At 37.7% G+C, this 25,503-nt stretch overlaps 1 protein-coding gene across 5 annotated transcripts in view; it reads right to left on the bottom strand.

Annotated features, from left to right (window-relative positions):
* Nucleotides 1-844: 844 nt before the first annotated feature.
* Nucleotides 845-25,503, bottom strand: part of LOC103718968 (THO complex subunit 4D-like) — a 28,559-nt gene continuing 3,900 nt past the window's right edge. The window contains exons 2-9 of one of the 5 annotated variants that reach the window (XM_088714571.2): nucleotides 24,449-24,542; nucleotides 23,974-24,129; nucleotides 16,176-16,410; nucleotides 15,277-15,420; nucleotides 15,109-15,177; nucleotides 9,849-10,039; nucleotides 5,158-5,205; nucleotides 845-1,342 (exon numbers count right to left, since the gene is read on the bottom strand). In XM_088714571.2, coding sequence (XP_088570697.1) covers nucleotides 1,162-1,342; nucleotides 5,158-5,205; nucleotides 9,849-10,039; nucleotides 15,109-15,177; nucleotides 15,277-15,420; nucleotides 16,176-16,355 — 813 coding nt within the window. In that variant the 5' untranslated portion in view covers nucleotides 16,356-16,410; nucleotides 23,974-24,129; nucleotides 24,449-24,542 and the 3' untranslated portion in view covers nucleotides 845-1,161. Of the gene's footprint in view, nucleotides 1,343-4,895; nucleotides 4,971-5,157; nucleotides 5,206-9,848; nucleotides 10,040-15,108; nucleotides 15,178-15,276; nucleotides 15,421-15,667; nucleotides 16,411-23,973; nucleotides 24,130-24,448; nucleotides 24,543-25,503 lie in introns of those variants that run through there. The other 4 variants (XM_088714574.2, XM_088714573.2, XM_008807996.6 and 1 more) reach the window with 4 other exon arrangements.

The raw sequence follows: 25,503 nt of genomic DNA, 5'->3' as shown, positions 1-25,503 counted from the left end.
GGCTGAACAATCGCAGCTATTTCTGGAGCAACCAAACTGATTGTAGTCAACATAAATAGAAGATTCAAGCCAGGCCATTAAGCCATACCCTTCAAGAAGCTGACCTTAGATTCAGCACTCTGGAAGTTTTTGTTTTAACATTCTTAACACATTCAACCAACTTCCTGTCACTATTTTGGTTCATCGACATCGTTCTCATGATAACAAGATGAAGCCGGTATTACACAGATCTTATCAGGCGCACAACCATAAAGCCATGCGTACCAGCACGGCATCTTGTTTATTAAAAAAAAAAAAAGAAATCATTTTACACAAATTTCACTACATGCTAGGACATTTAGTTCTTCTGGTACATAAGATTTAACACATGATTCAAGAAATACTAAGAAGTGTACTTTGTCAAAAGGTACAGATAAGTAGAATTTGCATGGCTCCAATTCTTAACTCCCATAGTATTTCATGTACATATATAGTCCATTACAGTTTGTAAAGAACCAAGTCAAAATCGATACTCGCATAAAACAGACTATTGCAACCAACTCATAGACATTGGTCAACTGATTAGAAAGAAAAAGCTCAACAGACTAAATGATTAACTATGCACAGTTTTATCAGTCACTTGCAAAGAATACTTGAAAAAAGAATCAAAGCCAACACTGCAGAAAATAATATTAGAACACCAAATTGGATCAGTGATGCAATGCATGCTGAGCACAACACATGCTAGCTTTAATGCAAAATATACCACCACTGCCCGAAACATACCAAGCACAAATAATCATGAAAATTCTCAAGGTGGCAAATACTACATTACTGCGAATAAGATGCACTCACATCCTTCCAATGGTAGTAAATATTTTCCATCCATGGCATAATTTAATTTTAACACTAGCCTCAAGCTACAAAACCATTGTGATATTGTGCTCAAGCCAGTTCTTTTACAGGTCAGGATCACATCCTGTATAGGGTTCTAACATACGGGTTACAGTAAAACATAAACACAATCTCCATTTCTTCACGCCTCAGAAACCTAATGGATACATCTGATATAACTGATGTAAAATATATGCTACCAAGTAACAAAAGGACCAGATGGCAATAACAACCACAGCCCAGTACAGTGGCAACAGCCATACAAGGAAACCAGCCATCATCACAGAATTAAGATGTATTCATCGCTTCAGCATGATATGCGTCCAAGTCTTTGTCTAGTTCATCAGCTGACTTCTCAACAGTTTGCTTCGTCCCACGACCACGACCACGGCCACGGCCACGGCCACGACCACGGCCGCGACCACGACCACGGCCACGGGTTCCTCGCTGAAAGCCTCCACGGCTCCACCTGCTCAAGGATAAGTACAATCACAGTAACATGCTAGCTAGCACCAATAATGTGTGTCAGGATCTAATATATTTATAATCCAATCAATTGTTATACTTACCTCATCATATATAAGTTTAGATCAAATATGTTATTTAAAGGAAGTTGCACAAGCTGAGAACAATAACTGACTCGTGACCAGTATTAGCTCAAAATATCTTTAAGTATGTTCCATGCATGGCCAGGATGCTAATAGCTACTTGCTCAGCAATTGGAAAAGGTCAAAACATATTTTGGTCCATAAACCTTCAAATTTACAATTAAGCGACAATCATGCATCACTCACAAAAAGAGATTACCATGGGTAAATAAACTATTCTCAAATCCACAATCCTTAATAGTTTTACATCCAGAAGTCGTAACAGTTCTTTAAAGTCAGATATGTCCACATGATGTTTTGAAGCAGTGTATGTCATAGCATCTTCAAATTCAATTGGATCTCTACTATAGTTAGTATATCAGTAGCATGAAGCATAAGATTGAAACTGATTTGTTAATATACAAATTTTCCGTCGTTAGCAGTGTTTGATGCAGGGACTTGAATACCACCAATTAAGTATGGTGCCACCAGTTGGTTTTACAATGGCTTTCTGATAATGGGTGGGTGCAGAAGGCCAAAACAGGCCCAAACCAGGTCATCCCACATGCCCAATCGAAACCGATTGGAATGACCAGGACCATGGCTAGTTCAGCCAAACCCAAACCAAGTGGCTCGGCGTATTTTCAAATGAAAAAGGGTGCACATGGGGCTAGCTCTCTCCCTTTTATTTTGTCATGAGGTGCCCCCACCCTTGCCTTTGGACCGACAAAGGAGAGGGAAAGAAAGGGGGAAGAGATAGAGAGAGAGAGGATGGGAGAGAAGGGAAGCATGCCAAATTATGTTTGACAAGTGGTTTCATTTCTATTAATTTTTTTAAATGTCATCAAAACCATGAGTGTCAGTACTAGTACTGGCATCAAACACCCATCATTATACTAAAAACCACTCAAAAATGAAAAAAATAAAAAAAATACACTTAAGATATATTTAATATAAAAAGTTAAGGTGAAAGTAAAAGAAAAAACGAAAACAACAAAAAAGGTCCCAGCACAGTAGTAGGAATTCAACACACTCAGAGTCAGTACAATATACCCCAGTACCATACCAGTTCAACAGAAAATTAATACCACCATCAATACTCATATTTAAATCCTTGGTAATAGTTCAAGGCAATGTTTTATGAAACATGATTGACCCATTTGGTTTGACCAACTCAAACTATCAGTCACCAATTAATTTTGGGATGGTAGGGTTAAAGCCTAAAATTAACGAAAAAAATATTTACATTGCGAGTCCTTTTTGTTCAATTAAACCTAGGCATGTATCGAGCTGGCCAAGTTCGGGTTGAGACTGGGCTTCACTCTAGAACCAGCATGCTCGCCCTAGCTCAACTTAGACCCATGTTTAGGCTACAAACTTTCACCAAAACCTAGACCAACCACTAATTTCCAAGCCGATGACCAACCTAAACTAGCCAAACCAATCTAGAGCGCAAATCCTCTATCCTTGTTCCACGCCAAATATGTGGCCCTATTCTAACATGGCAAAGAAGGAAAGAGGAGAGGGAGCGGAGGGCCAAAGGGAAGGATGAGACTGATGTGATTAGATCAAGAGAAGTATTTAGAAAAGAGAGATCTAGTGTTTAATATATTCAAACTATAAAATAAATATCTTTTAGAACCTTGGTCCAGATTGAGTCGGGCCCATTTAACCATTTGCAAAACTAACGTATCCTATAATACAATCAGGCGTCAAATTGTATGCCTGACCCAACTTGAAACCCTAACTAGGCCTGCCCAAAATTGGGTCGGATGCTGCCAGGTCCAATTTGCATAGGTCAAAGATCAACCATTAAGTCAGCCGCAGCTCTTCAGCCCAGCAATGTTAGCTAAAAACTGAAAGCAGAAAAATATAGAATTAAATGTTTGATTAAATGAAACTCTCATCTAGCTCTTTTACCTTCATTCATCTCACAACACACTCTCATCTTGCAAAATGCCCAACATCCATCAATCTCCAATCAATCAGTATCTTGATGCCAAGAAAAAGCCGAGACCAGGATTATTGGCTCCTTGGCATTAGTGGTCTCTCATCCCTCAGCCACTCAACATCAAAAAGAGGCCAACCACAACTGGTAGCACCAGTCTATTGCCATCTAGATCCGGGGAGTGTTTCTCTTGTTCAACATAATCACTGCGACCAACTAGATTTAGCAAGTAGTTGGTCAACTCCTCATTTATTCTTCTCCTCTGCCCCAACAGTCAAATCAAAGAGCAGATAGCCAATCACTGCCCACGGGTTGTATCTAAAAAATAATAGTGGTTGTCATCCTCCAAGGGCCAAATTAAAGATCTGATACCTGTCCTCCACAGGCTAGATCTCCTCTCCATGTTCTTCTGAGCATCCAGGAGCAGAAAAGATCTGGGGAGGATTTGGGAGTCGTTTGACTGTGCAAGGACTTAGGGATTGAGAAGGTTTAATCTAGAATTTACTCAATTGAACTTATAACCATTAAAATCCAGCAAGCAGTCCAAGCTTACAGAATTGATTTTCATTAAGAATAGACCAAACCTAGAACATGAAATCTGCTACTGAAGAGACAGTTGCAACAACTAGCCATCCCAGCCAGCGCCTAAAACTGCCCAAATTTGTATTCTTATGGCCACATTCTAGCTGCTCCAAAATCCAAAACAGATCTCCTCTTACTCCATCCCTTTCTTGAATCCAAATCTGTCATCTCTGATGTCTTACATTGAAGACAATTCCTCAAGTGTGGTGTCCCTCCAAATCTGTCATCTCTGATGTCTTACATTGAAGACAATTCCTCAAGTGTGGTGTCCCTCCAAATCTGTCATCTCTGATGTCTTACATTGAAGACGATTCCCTAAGTGTAGTGTCCCTTATTTCTGTCATACATCTAGTATTATCCATTAAAGTTCGAGAATGCCTTAATCCAAGAACAGCCCTCTATAATTTAATGTCAAATTCCAGCTAAAGGAAACTTTTGGCAGCCAGGGGCATGATATGAAAAATAGCACATCGCACAGCATGTCAATCGGTGATCAGAAAATATGAGTTTCCACACTACCAGCAAAATGAGTGAAAAGTCATGATAAATATTGGCCACTAGGAAGACAATAAACACAACCACTAACAGCATGACTTCAAAGAAAAACAAGATATCAACTAATTAAACAACTCATCTAAGCAAATTAAACCAGTGAGTCCCAAAATGCATAGATTCATGATCTGAAATCAATCAGATTCTTAGAATTGTATGTCCATACAATCAAGGACCACTATAATATATATATATATATATATACATATTTTAGGGCAAATATTTCTTCATGAGGCCAGAAATTCAAACTTCAAATGCAGTGTCAAAATTTCAATTATCAGAAGCAGGATAGAAACAACAGGTATAGCTAAGTACGGATACAACTCATATGCAAAAGTCGATTCAGGAATTACTAGACTTCTTCAAGAAATAAATCTTCAGAGGTCATGAAACTTCCCGTATTCTCCACGAAAATTACAATGGTGAGTCTGAAAAACAGATACATGAATACCTTACATGATTCTTTGAAGACAATTAGACAAGACATATGGAAACTTGAGAAACAAATCTATTGATCACATATCATATATAAAAAATTCAGTGAGATGAAGAAACTGCATTATAAAAAGAAATTCAAATATTGGAACAGTAATTTATTGGTTTTTATGAGCTTACCCTGAAGTACGATTAAATGAACCTGAGCTACCTGGACCAACTCCTGGCCTGAAAACATAATTTCTTGCAGTGTTAACAAATAAGGAACGAGGAACATCTAAGAGTAAAGAGAAAAATAACAACTATTGTAGAAGTTTACATCTAATAACAAGTTTCCGCAAATAGTTCAAAGATAATGTATTTTTTCTTGCATGTCTCCCCATCAATTTCACATTACTTTGTTCAATTTAAATCAAGATTGAAGACCAATAAGTAATCCAAACTTTTTTCTATTATGTCAGAACTATTTATAATGAGAAACTGGTGCAAGTTATATCACCTAATCAAGTATAAGCAGGCAATAAAATGAGCTTACATGGAATTCTGTGATAATAGTACAGTCATTAAGGTTGACTATGTTCTGTTGTTCAGGATATCGGGAACTAAAGGGAAACAAAGTGGATAAGAAAAGTATCCTAATAGTATGAATGTTGAGCATTAGAGTTCAGACAATAGATAACAATGTAAGGAGTTGGAGTGAAGATTTGTGAACCAAGCATTCCTGTAATCTAAAATAGAAGTCCTGAATTTAAAAGACGATTCTGTCTTTCAAATTTTCTTCCCAGTTTTCCATTAGTTTTAACTTTTTAACAATTCTGTAAGAGCATCTATCATATATCATTACATATTTCTACCAATCCAGAGAACATCATGACTTCTCTTCCTATGGTACCCTCTCCAACTCTGCGCACTTGTGCAAGATCAGAAGACTCCTCTCCTCACTCTTCCATCTCTCTCTTTTTAATTGTCTCAATGATTTTCCTATTACATCCTGTGGAATGCATGCTTGCTCTGTTTACATCTATTCTGAATGCCTTCAATTCTATATTATAAGGACACCAAGAAAACCATATCATGCTCATCTCCCAATATTGTGGGCTACCACCCCAAGTAAAACGATTTGAGCACCAAAAGCCTTTTCTTGCCCATCCAAAGATAATCCCTCTTTCCCGCCCTCCCTCTCCTTCCCACCATCTCAAGATTTTAACCAAATATAGGATTTTCTTTTTGGTCCACTCCCCATGAAAAACCAAACCAGAAATAAGTAGAGCTTTAGTTAAGACTCATACTCCTAATTATATATCTTATGAGTGAGCAAGGTTCGCCGTCTTCGCACCAGACCCCATATCAATACCATCCTATTACAGTGTTAGTACGTGGTTCGGTACAGTACAACTCGGCATACTGAGCATCGGTTTGGTAAGGTATGGCAATACTGGTACAGTAAGGTACCGTCCAGTACGGCAATCCTTATGAGTGAGAGCACCGCTTTGATATATCCTTAATATATAAGAGTGGCTTAATTTCCCAATTTTTAAATTTCCATAATAACCCTATAAGACAATCTTAAAAGTTTATATCAATCATGCATAGGCTTCTACAGCAAAAACAAATAAATAAATAGAGGATTTTAACATTATGGACTCTAAGAAGTCATTTGGGAAAAGCTCGTTAAGTTGAGATTTCCATGATTTTATGCAGAATGAGAGTAGCAATTCTTTCAAAATTCAAATTTATAACAATTTATTGGTCACAGCACAACTTAAATTTATCAACATCGAGAACTCAATATAGCAGATAAATTTTAAAAATCATAAACAATGCAACTTAGTACCTAACCATATTTTTCAAAATTTTTCCTATATCTAAATCTTTAATAGTAGCCGCACACATTTGCATGTGCATTACAACGAGTATTTATTAACATTAAGTATGAGATACTCGTGAACAAATGAATGCCCTAATCTCTCCAAATCACTATATTAGTCTTTCTTTCTGAAAAAGAAGAGGAGGTGAGAGAGGATATATAAGGGAAAGAAAACACATATTCATACGATAAGAATTCATTTTCAGTAGACAATCTCTCTGTAATGACCTTCCAACATATTCATCTGCATCACCTATCAAATAAGAACTTTAAATTATACCATGCATTGCATCATAAAACCTATTTTTCAAATTTAAAAAGGTCTAAATGACAAGATCCACAATGAGAGAAGTAACAACATTGCTGCCACTAGCTACAAAATACAACCAAGCAGCTAGCACCTAGCAAGAAGTAGTAGGAGAGTAGCAACAGACAGTAGGTTGCAAGGCCATGGCCAACATCCATCAAGAAAGAGGAGGCAAGAAGAATATAAGCTAGCAACCAAAGCAGAAGAGACAAAAAAAAGGAGGAAGAATGGCTAGATGAAGAAGAGATGGAAGCCAAAAAAGATGATGACAAATTCAGGGAATGGAGAAGAAGATGATTCATCTCAGGAAGAAGAAGAAAGAAAAAAATACATATAAACAAACCTGGTACTAGTGCTCGCCACTACAGCGGTCGCTGCCAGTCATCACAGCGATTGACCTATTGATAACCACTAATCAGCCTACTAGCTAATACTAGGTTTGTGATAGCATTTACTGCCCTTCCACATGTCCCATATCGAGCTCAAATAGTAAAGAAAATTGGAAAAGAAACTATTAAAGAAGTAGGGTTTAAGCAGGCTTGGCCTAGGCAACCTGACTTACATGTGTGCCCAAGTTTAACAACATTGGCTTGTAAAATTGATGCCATCATCTGAAGTATAGATTATGTATTTCAATAACCACTATGCTTATGGTTGTGCTTTTACATATATATGCACATGTATATATTTGTGTATGTATGAATACATTGTGTATAAAATAGATATATCTTCATACATGTATCCCAGTTGTATCCTACCCAAGGTTCATCATATCAGTCTATCCATATCCAGTATCCATGTCCATGCTTCAAAGATCAATATACTACTACAATTTAAGAGAATGCGAATTTATTTAACAAAAGTTCGACAAAGGATAATTATACTTATCAAATAATCATGATAAGTATTTATAATAATGTGGGTGTTAACTAGACATAAAAAGATTTTGTTGTAACCAATATGTCTATTTTTTATTCAAGATCATCATAACAGTGGTGGATGATTGTGCACTAGTCCCTATTACACATGCACCCAGCAATAGCACTGAACTCCAAGATCTTCCCATCATTAAGAAGCTAGCATCAGCAGATTTAGACCCCACAAAATAAGCAAATAAATAAATAAATAACCAAATTTATTTTTTAGGCATGTAATTACAGAATCAACTTGAACTTACAACACCACCAGAAGCCGCAAAAAGCATCATTAATTGATATTCCGAGGTAACATACTAAAATAAACGAACAAAAATTTATAATACATTTTATTTTTTTTAAAAAAAAGATCTGCAGGAAGGTTCACCTACAGAGGAGCAACCTGGACTGGTTTAACCTAAACCAAGCCTATACCACCCTGTGGTTTGAGTCATGATGGACCAATATTTATCCTATTTAACCTAGGTCAGGCTTGGGTTATTGGCTAATTTCAAGTCAGGATGGCTTCAGGTTGAAGGTTCAGGCAATCTGAACCAACAAAAACAATCCAATTAAATATAAGATGTCTCTCAACCCACTCCACCTCATGTAAAACCCAATTTCCGGTGATCCAATGCAATCCAATGCCACATTCTATAAAGTATGGAATGTCAACCTTGCATAATGTAAATCCTCCTAGAACAAAAATCTGGCCCCAGCCCAACCCAAATGTGTTTGGGTTATTTGGACTAAGATTTGGGCATGGTTGGTTGGTCTATTTTCCAGTCAATCAGGTACCAAGGTTGGACATTTTGTTGGTCAGATGACTCAGGTTAGTTTGGCTTACCTGCTGACATGAAATACAGCCCGCACAAGTTAGGTTGGACATTTTGTTAGTCAGGTGATTCAGGTTAGTTTGGCCTACCTGAATACAGCCCACCCAAGTTGCATCCCTTTTATCAAGGTAAAAAAACATGAGACAAATGGAAACTTATTGGCAATGGCCTTCAGAAGCCCACTAAATTTTAGTTCCTCCAGATAACTAACAAATAACATATCATATATATTGATTTAGCTTTCAACTAAGTGAAATCTCCTACTTCTGTTTAAAGAATTCTAGATATATTAATCCATCCCTCCCCATCATTTTAGGTGCCTATCAGAGTGTATGGCAATGCCCAAAACAATCCAAGTATACTGAGAGAGAGATCACAGAAATATCTTGTATAGAGATAGAACAAATTATTTGCATGATAATATTCACCAAAAATTCTTATTGCCAACCTCAAAGAATATAAAAAGGCTTAATTATTATTGTTGATTATCACTTCTAGAAATATTTTTTTTACAATAATCACCCAAGAATACAAGATGAAAAGTGAATGTCAGAACAAACCATGTGACTAGTCAAGAGCTCACAGCATAAAAGAACTGAAAGGATCATAATCTCAAAACTGATTCAAACATGTGGATACTGCCATCAAGACAACAAAGACTAGCTAAAACTAGGTGGAGGAGAGTGCAATATAATCAAGTATACAAAAGGGGTTATATGCTTTAATCTTAAAAACATGATTAGGCTCATAAAACTCCAATCCTTTTAACTTATGCCCAACAATTCGGTATAACTTACAAAAAGAATGAACTTACTACCAAACAAAGAGGTAAGACCTAAAGAAATACAAATGCTACTTTAAAAGAACAATTAGTTGAAAAGAGGCAAAGATTATAATCAGTGGAAGAAGTGCAGCTAGGTAACCAAAAATAAGAGAGAACAACATACGTCATGACAACTGTCCTCTTCTGTCTCCCAGTTGCACCCCCAACTACATTTACTCGAGGAGTGACAGGCAAGCCTAAATTAGTTCCAATCACTTCTATTTTCATAGCTTTACCATCCAACTGAACATTGTTATATCGTTTTAAGGCAGCCAAGGCATCACTTCTCCTTGTAAACACCACTTCTGCTGACCCCTGACAAGAAATTTAAAGATATAAAATCATAAGAAAATTCGTGTAATGACCAATTGTCCACAAAATAAATTTAAGAAGCATATGAAGCCTTGGGAAAACATTCTTCTGCATTAAATGTGCCAAAGGGATATTTTTGTAAAGAAATAAACCACCAAGCAAATCAGGGGATTGATTGCACTTCTACAATCAAAATCACCAATCTTATTTCACTGCTTTGAATTAAGCCTATAAGAATATCGATATTAACAAAACAAAATCTTAAAGTTGGCCCACCTAGTATCAAAACCAAATATGTTGCTTGAGACCTAGTTTCCTGGTTCAAAGTTCCACTAGTTGGGGGCAAACTCCCATGCTATTAAACAATCCATTTTGAAAGTGATAATGATGGGGCAGGGCAAAAAGACACTGTCTTCTTGGCACATGGTGCTCAAAAGGCCAGAGATGGAGAAAATCAGTCATTTGATTAAAAGAACATGGCAACATGGCAACAGATTCATGATATATCAATTCAATGTAGAAAAAAACAGATGGAAGATGGGATACTTAGGGATTAATACAATCCAAGAAACATTGATTCTAGATATGTTCTACTACCCTATTTAAGGTCGGCGGATTGTCCCAAACCAGGCGGTTCCGACCGTTCCGAGCCATACCGGTGGCTCACTGGTGCAGTTCCGGCAATGGAAACAGGACCCGTTGCCGAAACCGAAGAAGAAAAGAGAGAGCGAGGGGGGGAGAGAGAGACGGAAAGGTCGGGACGCCGACGGAGGCCGCGCAGGTGAGGCCACGGCCGGTTCCTCTGTTTCGAACGAAATAAGGGTCCGACCGCGGCTTAAAAAATTTTAATTTTTAAGTGAAGTTAGTAAATCGTTTGCCGACCTCACTTAAAAATCGTAAAATTTTTTAAGCCACAGCCAAACTCCTGCCTCCACCGGGCCCCACGGCCTCCATCGGTCTCCCGTGGCCTCCGCCAGCCTCTCTCCCGCCCTCTCCCCCTTCTCTCTCTCTTTTTCTCTCTCCCACGGTATCGTGCCCTCGTCGGTACATGCCTGGCACGGCCTGTACCAACTCGTGCTGCCAGAGAACCAGTACGGTGCCCGATACCGGTTCCTCCAACCTTGATCCTATTTATTAATTCCAAATATGTTCTACTATCCTATGTTCTACTATTCTATTGATTATTGAGCACTTGAGCAAGCATGGAAATATATATTAAAAGAAGCAATGATACCGGCAGTTAGTTCTTTGATTAATGAAAATAAAGTGTCTAAGGGTGGTGTAAGTAGTAGGTGCAGAAACAAGTTAGAAGGTTCTTACAACTAATTCCCAGATACACAAATTAGATGCCAAAGTAGCACTTCATTGATAGTTCTAAGCCCATAATTGCTCTATTGATATAACCATTGCAAAGACAAGGTAATTAATATAGTTGAAATCACAGATTTACAAAATCATGGTATGGGCCCATGCTGGTAACTGGCCAGTATGATACGTCCAAGACAAGATACAAGTTGGAACCTATAGGTTCAAATGAGAAAAGACAAAATTAAAAAAAAAAAAGACGAGAATCGATGCACCAAGTGATATGAGAGTGGTTCTGACTGGTTTGCCAACAAGTCAATCCCAAGGGGTGTCAGGTACTGATCCCTGGCTGGTATAGTTCGTAGAAAAGAAAAGGTGCACCAAGTTCTATGAGGGTTGTTCTGACTGGTTCACCGATGAATCAAATCTCAAGGGGGTCTCGGATACTTGCTCCCGGATAGCACAGTTTGTAACGGCAAGTATAGTTCATAGTTGCTGATACAGTACATACCACCAAGCACAGTTCGTACCTGGCCAGTACAAGCATGCATTCATCCATGCATGCATAGCACACGCCAGCATGAGCGTATATATACATACGTACTACATGCATAAATGGTAAAAACCAGCAAGCATGCATGCATACTTACATGCACACATACATATATTTATGCAAGTATGCCTATGCGTCTGTGTATATACATATGTTTACATACATACATGTATAGGTATATGTATATAGTTTTTCTTAGATAAATAGGGCTATCTTTGGCATGAATATATACAATTAGATCATTTATCAATTTGCTGCTTTCCAGTTATGAATCTCACCAGATCTTAAAATATTGTTGTTCAGCATTACATTATTTTATTGCAGCATATACATGAACCTCTCCATGTATTGATCAGCAGCATCAACTTGCAAGCAGAATTCCCAAATTGATATCTATATTCATGGTAAGTTTGATACCCATAGATTAGAACATCAGAAAGTTCCTTCGCTCCTACTCTCTCTCATTGAGATTGTTATGCTAATTCAATATTCTAACAAAAAGCTAATTCCCTTCTTAACAAGTATTAAATTATTAATTCTATTCCTTTCTTCCATCTGCATTCTACTACGAAGTACATCTATTTGTTTCTATTGGAGAATTTGGAGAGTAGCATGCAAGTACAGTTACAATACTAACAGTCAAATGTTTTACAATCTAGAAAGCAAGCAAGATATCCTAACAACCATGAAATAACAACACCAGTCATGGATGGCTTCCCCTGAAACCAACGCCACATCTGAATTGATTTCTCAAACTAAAGCATCATTCCCAAGTACTGTGCTACAGTTGTCATTATTAATTTCACATATCTAAATGCAATTATCCAACAGATTTTTGTAATTCAAAGATTCACATTTATAATACCAATCTGACAAGTTTAACCTTATAAACATGATAGCAGGAAAATCATAATTTTTTATCTAATTCAATATTCAGATTAATAGGCTGTTTCAAATCATTCTTTAACAATAATGGGTGCGTCCAAATAACCAATCCACTCTCCAGATCTACACATCCTGAAAGCTATAAAACTAATGCAAATATTTCTCCCTTGTGAAAACTTTCACCTTATTCCCAATATACTTATTTAGTTCTTTTTATTTCCACAGCTCACTTTCGAAGTTTCAGCTTATCATGCCCAAGATATACTTCCAATATTTCTTTGTTCACCTAATTCCCAAATACTAGACATACCCCTAGCTTCCAAGAAACCCAACAACTGCCAACGCAATTTATTATGCCAAAAATATACCGTCAATATTCCTTTCTTGCGAAAGCTTTCCTCTTATTTCCAAAGTACATTTATAAAGTTTCAGATTTTTTGCTTGAAATATACACCTATGTTTCTAAGAGGCCCCGTAGACTATCAATTAACTTTATTATGGCGACAATATAAACCCCGAAGATGGCAAGGGGGAGATTGAAGACAACAAAAAGATCCACTCAGGTTAGCATGTTAATCAGGTTGCTTCCTATCTCTCAGTTGTTCTTATGTTACATGATATATCATATGGTTGGGAAAAGGAAACTAAACTACCAAACAATACCCAAAACCAAATTGGCATCATACTCATTTAAAACTGGTTATTTATAGATACTACCCATTGACTTCTATAAATTTTATGAACTAGATATTTTAGAATAATTTGCTTCCACACATTACTGTTTATTATGTAATTTTAAGCACTAAATTTTGCCGCTATTTTGGAGCTTTATGTGCAAACGCACATGTAATGTAACTAGTAATCATAAATGCAGTTCAAGTACAAGAAAAATAAGTTGGTGGCCTTGAAGTTACAAAATGAGAGAGAGAGAGAGGGAGAGAACAAATCTTTCCTCTTCAATTACAAATTTCTCTTAATTAAGTGGTATAAATGACCCTGAGAAATGTGTCATGTAAATGAGCATAATCCTTCATATAGCCCGCCTGATTTTAGTGAAATACCCCTAGCACACATGACTTGTAGAGCTGAAAGATTTTGACATCCCCTACCATTCGTCTTCTTTCTCCGTTAGCTAGATGTTTTCCACTAGTGCAAAAATGCACTAGAATTTAGTGTAATTTATGCACACCAAGGAAAAGTAATATGGATGGCCCCTAGTCACAGAGAAAACCATATGTGAAAACTCAACCATAAGGCTTTTAAATTAGAATATTTTGGCAGACAGAGACCAGTTTTATCAGATATATCATGTCAAGCCCCATAGTATGAGCAATAATTGTTAGAATGCATCTATTCTCATCAAAGGTAACAAAAAGATTGACTGTCTCCAAATTACAAGCACATAGACCAAAGTAACAGTCTATTTCTCATTTAAACTCAAATGTCTATTTATTTTGGGTTCTCTTCTCCTTTGATTAAAAACTCAGGAATGAAAACCAGTTATTAGAAGGTTCAATCCTAGGGTAACATTGTCCCTCCAAGAAATCAGGGTATAGGATATTCCATTCTATGCTGCATTGTTTTTCCATATGGTTTTTCCCTAACATGACAATTTCTTACAAAGAAGAAAGAAATTATGACACAATTTGAAAGCCAAGTTACTAGGATACAGCTTGTCAAGGGTTGCACCAAGGTTTGCCATACCAATCGGTACCATACCATATCAAGCGTACCATATCATAACGGTACCAAACAATATACAGTACCATACCGTACTGACACTTAATACACCGAGTTGTACTGTACTGAACCGCATATCGACATTGTCATAGGATGGTACCAGTGTAGGGCCCGGTACCGAAATGGTGAACCTTGGTTGTACCCTTTTAGTACCTACGAGTTTCTTCTTAAGGACCTTACCCAAGTGTTATAACTGCAACCTGGACTAATTGTTGGGTACAAGTACTTGAGGCTAAGGTAAAGTGTCCAGACAACAAAACCTGAAATTAACAGAACAAAAGGAAAATAGTTGACAATAACAACAGAAAACAAATTCTTTACCCAAAAAGATTGAGTATAACACCAGCAATGACAATTATTTTCCCAATTGAAAATCAAAATTTCATCAGCTCAAGCAAAGAGTAGTCCTCCCAATTCAATATATCAAACAAAATAAGATTCTACATTTATGATGTGTTTCCGATTTTTCTAAAATGACAATTTCAATAATCTAAGAGACAACTTCTATCACAGACCACGTGCTTTAAATAGAAAATACAAACATTAGGCACTTCAAATGTAGAAAAGGGAGAGAAGACAAGAAACCCACAGTTGGACGACCATTTCTGTCATAATGAACAGCACACCGCCTAAGCTCACCAACCTCCGAAAACAGCTCCTGATTCCAGTCAGAATAAATTCTTGAAATGATAAGCTTGACTCTCAATAGGAAGAGAATGACCTCAAATACATTACCTGCTTCAAGGGTTCAGCTTACCTTCATATCTTCATTAGACACCCCATAATCCAAGTTCGAAATGTACAGTTTTGTACCCATTTCAAATCCTGAAAGCCCAGCAGCTACCATGCTATCATCAAATAGATCATGCCTCTGTATCATATCTTTTGCTTTGCTGAAGGACTGACAAACATGAGAGCAAATGTCCATATTGCAGAATGATTGTGTTAGCACAAAACCCCAAACTCATCAACACAGCATACTTGGCGAGGAAATTAGTATATTTTAATTCAACCTTTGGACGACAGGAAAAAAAACTCAGCAATATAGCTAGCAATAAAGATGTATACTTGTGTATGAGCCATTAACTAAACCCAAACCAAATAGCATACAAAGCATACAGATAACAAATGGAAGTAGAGAAATCCACCCATATCACATATGCTGATGATAAGCTACTTGCGAGAGCTCCAATTCTGAAATGAACCAGGATATGCACTTCAACAAAAAACACTCCATGAACAAGCATTAGAAATGAGGGTCCGCACTGCTGAGTTCCTGATTTAGCAAGACAATTCCTTGAAACTCCCCCCCCTCAAGATCCATTGATAATGAATATGCACCAAGAAAGAAAGACATCTGACATAAGCTGCTTGAGCCTCTCCATGTTAAAAAGTTCAGCAATCTTCTCCTTCATGATTGGTTTCTACAACTACTCAGAATCTTGTGCATATGCAAAAGACAGCAATAATTTTGGGCTTGCTTTGGTGATTGTGCATGGAGATGGCCAACTATTAACTTGAGAGGCTCTTGACTAAGCATATGTAAAAAGCTTCACTGTATAAAAGACTCAAGAATCTTCTCCTTCATGTTTGGAATTCTACAGTTTTTCAGATTCTTGAACATATGCAAGAAAACAACATTAGTTTTGGGCTTGCCTTGGCGACTGTGTATGGAGATGGCCGAATATTAACTCCGAGAGGCCCTCGACTTAGCATCCCTGATGCCCTTCCACGAAAGGTGCCACCACGTCCCCGGCCCCAACCACGGCCCCTCCCATGGCCTCGGCCTCTCCCTCTCTCACCATTACTGCGCCTTATCAGATCATCCAGTGACATACTTAAAGATGTTGCTATTCAATAACAGATCTAGAAAGATGATACTAATAGGAACCTGCAATTCCAAAAAATAAGGAACCATATTCAATTTCCTTAACATTCAGTTTAAAAGGGAAGAAAAAGAGCTAAGAGATAGAGATGCATAAAATTTTACAAAGAGACTGAATCAAAATTTCTTATGAACGACAAACACTAGCTGCAGAAAATTACGCAAAACTAATAAAGACATAAAACAAATCTAAATAGAAACTATACATCAGAAAACAGCAAGGCAGTACACCTACAGAAATTGTTCAAACATCAAAAGCCTTATATTAGGTTATGAAAACTTAACCTTAATACAAACAGAACTCATTAGCAGCTGAAGTATCGGAACGTACAGCATCAAGTCCCAAAATACTAAATCTGACAAACTCATTTGATCAGCCACCACAAAACTTACAACATTCAGGAACTGAGAACCATTCTGTGATCAATACCAGAAAAAGAGACATTCCATGTTTTGGTAGAAAAAAAGAGTGTTCTTTTCTTTGTGTAATAATTAAAAAAAAATGATGCGCATGGTTATAGCCTGGAAGAAGGCACTATGGTGCCAAATTTGCATGGAGGCTCCAAATAAACAACCAACAAAAAAAGAAAGAAGACATCCAGATCATGAACTGTTTCTACTTTTGAGAAAGGAAATCTCAGATCATTATGCTGAAAAAGGAAGAAAAACATACATATCAGTGAGGCCCCCTTTTTTTTCACTTCCCACTTTATTCATTAGGATGTCCATCCTGCTCATAAACTTTAGACCTGACAAAAAACAGCCTAGCCTAACCAGATTTTTGTCAGGCCCATGCTGCAGTTTTAGGCCTGACAGGCCAGGCCGGGCCTCAATTTTTAAGCACCATTTGAAATAGGATAGGCTCAGGCTCGATATTTTTTGACCTAGGCTAGCCTAGCCTAGCCCAAATAGTAAATATACTTTTATACTTATACAATAGTTATATAAAATATATCATTTATTAGGGGAAAGATGGGAGGACTGATGGACAGAAAAGGGAGACTTGGGAAATCCCTAACTCTCCCCACTCCTCTACCCTCACCATCACTGCCCCCTATCCCCGCCTCACCATCACTTCATTCAACCTTTAACATGATAGATTCCCCTTGCCGCCTGCATCCTCTCTCTCCCTCAGCCCCTCCCACCACCCCCTGTTGCAAGGACACCAAATACAAGAATCGGATTTGGATGTGCATCCAAGTGTCTGACTCGACAAAAGGGAAAAAGAGAGACACTGGGATACATAGGATAAAATATGATTTTAACCTAATTATAAATTTATATCTTTAAATATTTTAAACAATAAAAAGAAACTATTAAAAGATATTGTTTGTTAAGATTTTCAATTACATGTTATTCATTCAAACTTCCCGATTACATGATTAACTTACAGATATGAGAAATTTACCAAGTTGTTTCAGCACCTACATTCTTAAATAATCTCTAAAAATAACAAATACTCACTCTTAACATCAAAATAGAGGATCAAACTCATTGTCAGGACCGTTCAACTCTCTATCAAATAACTTCCTAAGTATCCAAGTGTCTGATACATTAGCGATACATAACCAACACGGTTTTTTTGGAGCTGGACATGAGTGTCCAAGTGAAACAACCCCCATGGTGCCTCCCCCCTCTCACCCTCTTCTACCCCATCCTCTCTTTGCCCCCATTAACCCTCTGCTAGATGGAAGATCAATGGTGATAGGCATGAAAGGGTCCAGACCACAATAGCCTCCAAAGCCAACCAGCCTAGAAAAGTGCCAGACACACCTTTCTCTCCTTACCCCCCCAATTCCTGCTTTCTCGTGCTCTCTCCCTCCCTATACATCACCGATCATCAGAGAAAACCAAGCCACCTATAGCAGCAGGGCAATCAAGCCGGGACCAGGCTAGTTCGTCTCAGGCCAACCCAAGTTAGTTAGGCCAAGCCTAACCAACCCATCTTGCCCAGGTCAAGTCAGGCCGCACCCTTCCTTTTCCGCTAGGCTAAGCTTGGGTCATATATTTCAAAGTCAAAGCGGGGCCATGTCGAGCTCAGGCTAGTTGTTTTTCTATTATCCAGCTTGAACCTAATTCAGCTCAACTAATGCACAAGTTCAACAAACTTCCCATTAGTGATCCACCTGCAGGGTATACCTTAAAGGCCATTTGCATGTAATTGTGAGCATTGTATGGTCCATAATCATATAAACAATATAAGGTATGTGTCACACATCAATCTTGGAGCTGCAAAAAGCCCACAAGTACTCTAGGGGTTTTATCCAAGTGGTTGGAGTGTTTACCACGAGAAGGATCAGATATTTCTAAGTGCTCGAAATGTGTTTACAGCTATAGGTAAGATTGTGATAGCAAATATATGGCTGATGAGATGGACAAGGACTTCTTGGAGTCTTTCACCAAGAGTGTCCTTGCACTGACGCTTGGGTATGCTGTCACATTGAATAGTCAACACTGGCACTCCATCTCGAAAAGCACTGTCAAGGATTGGGGTGTGAACCAGGTACACCACTTGCAAGTGGTATCTTGATCTTAAGCATAGGACACCTTGCTGTATTTTGAACGTTACTAAATTTACAATCAAACCTATATACCGGCAATGATACCCTAAACAATAACCTTGCTAAGCAACATAGCGGTTTATTAGATTCAAAATGAGTGAGAGTCTAGCTATCTAACATCAAGACCACCATATGGCACACTATCCATACTAGAACAGAGATGTACTCGAACACATAAGGCTTGAGGCTACACAATTACTTAAAAATTTAAAGATAATTATTTTGGTAAAATTGTTATAATTGATCATTAATTATTTTCAAAAGATTTTGTACGAACAATTTTTTTAAGAAAAAGCGTTTCATATGTTATAGGATTCTAATAGACTATGACATTCTATGTCAAAGGGTTTCACCATGGCTCTCTTTACCACCCCAAACCGTACCGAGGGGGAATCAAGATGGTTCCCCCCTTCGATTCAAAACAACAAGCAAACCGATCCGAATGGGATAGTTTGGAGCAGTACCGACGCAAAGCCTAATTCGCACCAATTTTGGCTCCCCCCCCTCTCATGCTTCAATAATAGATGGGGAAGGCTAAGAAGGCCTCCCGTACCTTCTCAACTGCTCTCTCATTTAAAAAAAACAATCTTGAAAAAAAAGGAGAAAATGTGGGACTTTGCAAGAATTGAGCCAGATCTAAGCTAAAATCAGCTAATGAGCCTCTCCCCCTCATTTTTTTTTTCTTTTTTTGTTTAGAGACTAAAAATTGATAATAAAATGGAAAGAGACCATGCCATTTTTTTTAATTTTAGCATGATTTCATAATATGTTATACTCTTATAGACCTATGGATGATCTATACAATGACACCAAATGATAATTTTCCATTAACTCTATGATTTTTAATATTAAAAAATTATTTTTAATTAAAAATTAAAAAATAAAATAATTATCAAAAAAACTATAAAATCAATGGCTTGACTAGGGGTATGCATGCTATACTCTATCAAAATTTGGTGTCAATTTATTTAAGTTTGGACATGATCATACGCATCATGACATGCATCCAAATTCAAATAAATTTGAAAAATAAGTGACATTTTGTGCATGCCCACGGGCTAAAAAAAATATATGTAGCATCCTTGGTGGGGTGTTACACTATTCCGAAGTCATTAATTTTGTGAATATTTTCTATTTAAAATTGTTTTTGAAAATAAAAAATACTAAATAATTTCACTCATATATCTATTCATCATATGTTGTTGTGTATTTTGAGTACAACTATCATGCTAAACTAAATACAAACTTATTATCAGCTATCTAAACCCATGGTCCCAATACAATGTCCCTAGGGTAGGTATGGATGAGAAACTTCTAGCTACCTTATACAATATTACTTATAAGATAGAGCCTAATCTAGGAGTCGTTACCCTATGTTTGGAAGAGGCGAGCCAATTTTGTCAACTTTGTCAGCTCAAATAAATAATTGACATCACATAACATATATCTTCTCTACAAACGAAAATGTTTAGAGAGAACTTAGGCAACTTTGGCGACCAACCAGCTATAGAAAGCAAATAGAGAATGAAACCAATTTTAAGACATGGACCACAATTGTTACTTTGATATTATACAATTAGTATTCGGTAGCATCTGATATGTAGTTTTCTTAAATGATTTTGCAACCGAATGGTTGATCCACTTCAACATATTATCCAGGAATCTAAAACAGCTAGCAATCCAGATCCTATCACAAACGGCCTCCTTCAGTGGTTGTGAACGCAACTGGCCTACCTTTGCTTTCATACACAGCAAACAGAAAAACTGTCTCATGCAGAAGTGGTTCAATGATCTTGTGTACGTCCACTGCAATCTGCATCGTGTATTGAACAGCAAGCTGAAGTACAACAATCCACTTCACGACTTCGTGCATGATGAAGAGGATCCGATGATTGGTTAACTTAAGGACCAATAGCAGGAGCCAGAGCTGGATAAGCCAAAGTCGCCTCCTCGACAAATCAATTTTTTGTAGCTCAATAGACTATGGTGGATGCAAAGTAATAGACAAAACATACTCCATGCTCGCTTCTAGCTGATCAACCATAGGAGTGGAGGGAAGCCAATCATCGCACGGCTTCACGTTGGAGACATCCTCCTAGTGATTTGATCTAGAGTTACTAAGGAGAGGCTACCATAATACCCAATCTAGTCAAAGTAGAGGGCCCAGTCAATCCTTCCAGCAGAGCCAAGCATCTAAGGACATCCAAGAAAAGAAGGCAAGGGCTCAAGCCAACAAGAAAGAAAAAAGGAAAGGCAGCTACACATCCATTGGAGAGTTAAGGAGAAGCCTGTTCACTCAGATTCTGAGACAGATCATCCCACCATAGCAGCAATGTCGACGGCTTAAGCGATGATGCATCTGGTGGCTAGGATGATACAACAGCTTATGATTCATAGTCCTAGGATAATCTCTGCTTCACCGATATCCCACTTCAGTCATGCCACAGGATAAGAACCATGGTGCACGACTTGGTAAAACCTGCAAGGATAGCATTGCGTACAGGAGACAGATCCCACAAGGTCGTTCAGGACATAATGCTGCTACAGATAATCGAGCACGTGGAATAGGATACCTAGACATATCTGGAACCGAGTTGTACATTGGATCCTATTCTACCCAAGCGTCGGCCTCCCTTTCTTTTCCTCTCCCTCTCCCTCTCCCAGCTGCTCGCTCGCTCTCTCTTTTCCTCTTTTCTTCTCCTCCTCTGGCAACGGGTTTCGTTTCCATTGCCAGAACCGTCCCAATCTGCCGCCAGGACAGCTTGGTACGATCGAAACTGCCTGATTCAGGACAGTTCCACCGACTCTGGTACCAACTAATTTAACCTGGTCTTAAACTCAAAGAATCTAAAATGCTATCATGATTACTTTAATTCACAAGAAAAAGATACATATAACAAAATCCCAACTTAATTGCTACTTTGAAAAGATAACCATCCAAAAACTACTAAGATCTAGTAGAGCCTCCATCGAACTCCATTAATCTACTCCTTAGAAGTTATCAAGAAAAATCTACATGTTAATAAGCCAATTGTTGAAGTCCCCCCCCTCCTCTCAATATTTCAATAAAACATATAAAGTACATTTAAATGCTAAATTTTGAACTTCAGTATTCAACAATACTATTCTAGATCACCCCACCACCAAAATTACCATTTGAACTTCCCTCTTCAGTATGAATCTCCAATGATGAGCTACAAGAATACATACAAACTCCATATAGAAGATCTATTACACATAAGCAAGTTGGAATATTGAGGAAAATCAAGAATATTATTAGAATTAGGATTTTTGTTAATTTTTTGGTCTTTTGAGTCAACTATAATTCAAAAGGTATAACTTTAGTTATACAGTAAGCTGACTCTAAGATTGAGTCCTACAAGTTTTATGTTTTGAGATTTAGCTTGGTTGGTCATTATGAGGGTCAAAAGTTGGCTTAAATTTTCAAAATGGGATAAGTGTTAAGTTTGTGTCATTTTAGGAAATTTTTCATGTAGTTTCTGGGTTGAATTAGAAGTCCTAGGTTGTTATTGGTTAGGAAATTATTTTAAGTGTCCTAGTTGATTCACGTGTAGTTCTATAAATTGTCATTATAGATTGCAGAAGCCATACATACGAATTTATTGATGTATTTTCTCTAAATTATGAATAAATTTCTTCTCATGGTTGATTCGATGAAATCTAGGGTCACTCCTTAGATTCCTGTCCTTACTCATTTGTCTTATTTGGTACCGCAGCCTCGTCAAGTGCTCGTGGAGTCATGGACATGTTTGAGCGTGAAAGAACCAATGCCGATCAAAGAGAAAGTTGTGAGAAATCCATTGCACCGATTGATGGGATCGTGAGTCGTCTAGAGTTCATGCAACTCACAACATGTTGTCACTGACTTAGCTAACCGGTTGAAGCAATCTGGGATTCTTAGACCTAGTAACACTCTAGTTAATTGACATGATCGGTGATCTCCTTATGACCTCAAATTTCCTTACAAGGAATCATACAAATTGGAGAGAGAGAATTTTTTGGATGAGACGTACAATGGGTGGTCGGTTGTGCAATATGATCATCAACATATGATCACTTGGAAATTGCATGTGGTGGAGCCACATCCAAAGCCTTATCAAACATGCACAACACCTACTCCAATTTCAACGAAGTCAATATGCAAGAAAGATGAAGACAAACAAGTTTCAGCTATTGATGAAGAAATTGAAGACAATCGTGTAAATTACAAGGTTCATCACATCACAGCCAATCAAGTTGAAGCCCCTCAAGTAGAAGAAATTCATAAAAAGATAACAGAAAAATCAAGTGGCCTACAAGTTGAGGAATCATCATGCAGAGCATCTCATTAACCAATATCTTTAGTTACGCAGGATGAATATGAAGATCCCTTCGTAATGTTCTTTTTGAAGAACTCATCAATTGGAGTACTACTAGCATCTTATGGCTTTCAATGCAATTTTTTATCATATAGTTCACTGACTTGAAGCATAAAGAGCATAACAAATCATCCTTCAAATTATCAAATCTGTGCAAGAACTAATTTGTATACACCATTATGAGTCCTTACAATGAGCCAAAAGAAAACTTAGTTTGATCCCACAGACACTAGGACTCCCTAATATATCCAGTGGTGGACAGAACATATAAAACCATTGCTTTTGACAACTGGATGGGTAAAAGGAGCAAAGGCCTATCTAGTCCATATAGAACATTATAGCAAGCATACGGCTTCACTCTTTCTCACTTAAGATGATGTCGCGCCCAATTACATGGTTGGCTCCTTTTATGGCTGAATGCCTAAGGCTGCTGACTTGGCAAAATCAAAGCAGGGAACTAAACCTTAGAGACCATTTCTAGATCTAATCTAGGTTGTCCATCAACTAGACACTTAAATTAATCAAAATAACCAATCTAAACACCTAAAATATCAGATCTAAGATTGGCAATAACTGAAAATAAGAAAAATTAAACAAAAATAGTAGCAAATTGATTCAAAACTTTATACTTTTGCTCCTGAATCTCTTCTTTCTCAACATTAATGCTTGATCCTCAAGTTGGATTGCATCACTTCCCCAACAACACCTCTTAATAGGAGCTTATGGCCTCAAACTCGTCTTCCAAAAACTATAACTGTATCTCCATGCAGAAAGCATCAACCATCCTGCAAAACAAAACTCAAAGTGTCCAAATAAATATCATTTTTTCAAGTAAAACAAAGGTTTCTTGATTTCCTTTCTTCAATCAATTGGCAAAGATTCACTCATTGCATTCAAATTGCACCTTAAGGCAGCATTCTTATCCCATTTGTCAGCCAATGGGCCAGCATGTCAATCCAGTTTTTACAACATTATATATCTTACTTCAAGCAAGGAGCTTAAGCACCAATTCATGGTATGTGAACCCACATACAGTATTTCCCTTCTATTTTCCTTTGTTGGCACCAAAGGTGTACTGTGTGTTCAAACAAGACTTTTCCTTACCAGTCTATACAATAAAAATGTCAATGAGCTTATGGCCTCAAACTCGTCTTCCAAAAACTATAACTGTATCTCCATGCAGAAAGCATCAACCATCCTGCAAAACAAAACTCAAAGTGTCCAAATAAATATCATTTTTTCAAGTAAAACAAAGGTTTCTTGATTTCCTTTCTTCAATCAATTGGCAAAGATTCACTCATTGCACTCAAATTGCACCTTAAGGCAGCATTCTTATCCCATTTGTCAGCCAATGGGCCAGCATGTCAATCCAGTTTTCACAACATTATATATCTTACTTCAAGCAAGGAGCTTAAGCACCAATTCATGGTATGTGAACCCACATACAGTATTTCCCTTCTATTTTCCTTTGTTGGCACCAAAGGTGTACTGTGTGTTCAAACAAGACTTTTCCTTACCAGTCTATACGATAAAAATGTCAATGCTAGTAACATATTAATACTTTTAACTCTTGATTTCAAGTCATTCTCCTAATTCTATATTTAATGAAAATATCATTCACATTCAAATGACCAAATAACTAAGGCCCTCCTTGGTATTGTGTTTGTTTTTTGTTTTCAATTTTTAAAACCAAAACACAAAAACAAAAGTAAAATACCCGTTTGGTTTTCATTTTTATGTTTTCAGAACCTCTTGTCCAATTTTTGAAAAAAGTAAAAGCTATGAGAACCGAGATGCACTGTCTCGATACCGGGCCCCATACTGGTGCCACCCTATCACTGTGTCTGTACGCTCAGTACGGGGGCTGATTCGGCATACCGAGTATCGGTACACACCCCGTACCATATACATAATCGAACTGGTACGGTACAATACATCTTGTATTATCCAGTTCGGTGTGGTATGACGTACCATGATGAGAACTAGCAAAAAGAAATTGGTTAAACTTTTTACCATGCCACCACCTCTACCGTGGTGGCCACTACCATCACCGCCACCACAACCTCCCCATGGTGACCACCACAACACCCCCCATGGTGGCCACCACCATCACCACCGCCACCATTGCCATCACCATTGTCGATGCGTCCATCGCAATT

Source organism: Phoenix dactylifera, chromosome 18, assembly GCF_051530095.1.
Source record: "Phoenix dactylifera cultivar Ajwa chromosome 18, Ajwa_hap1_PhDact_Kaust_v1.1, whole genome shotgun sequence".
In the NCBI taxonomy this organism is placed as follows: domain Eukaryota; kingdom Viridiplantae; phylum Streptophyta; class Magnoliopsida; order Arecales; family Arecaceae; genus Phoenix; species Phoenix dactylifera.
This window is presented reverse-complemented; position numbering and strand designations above follow the sequence as displayed.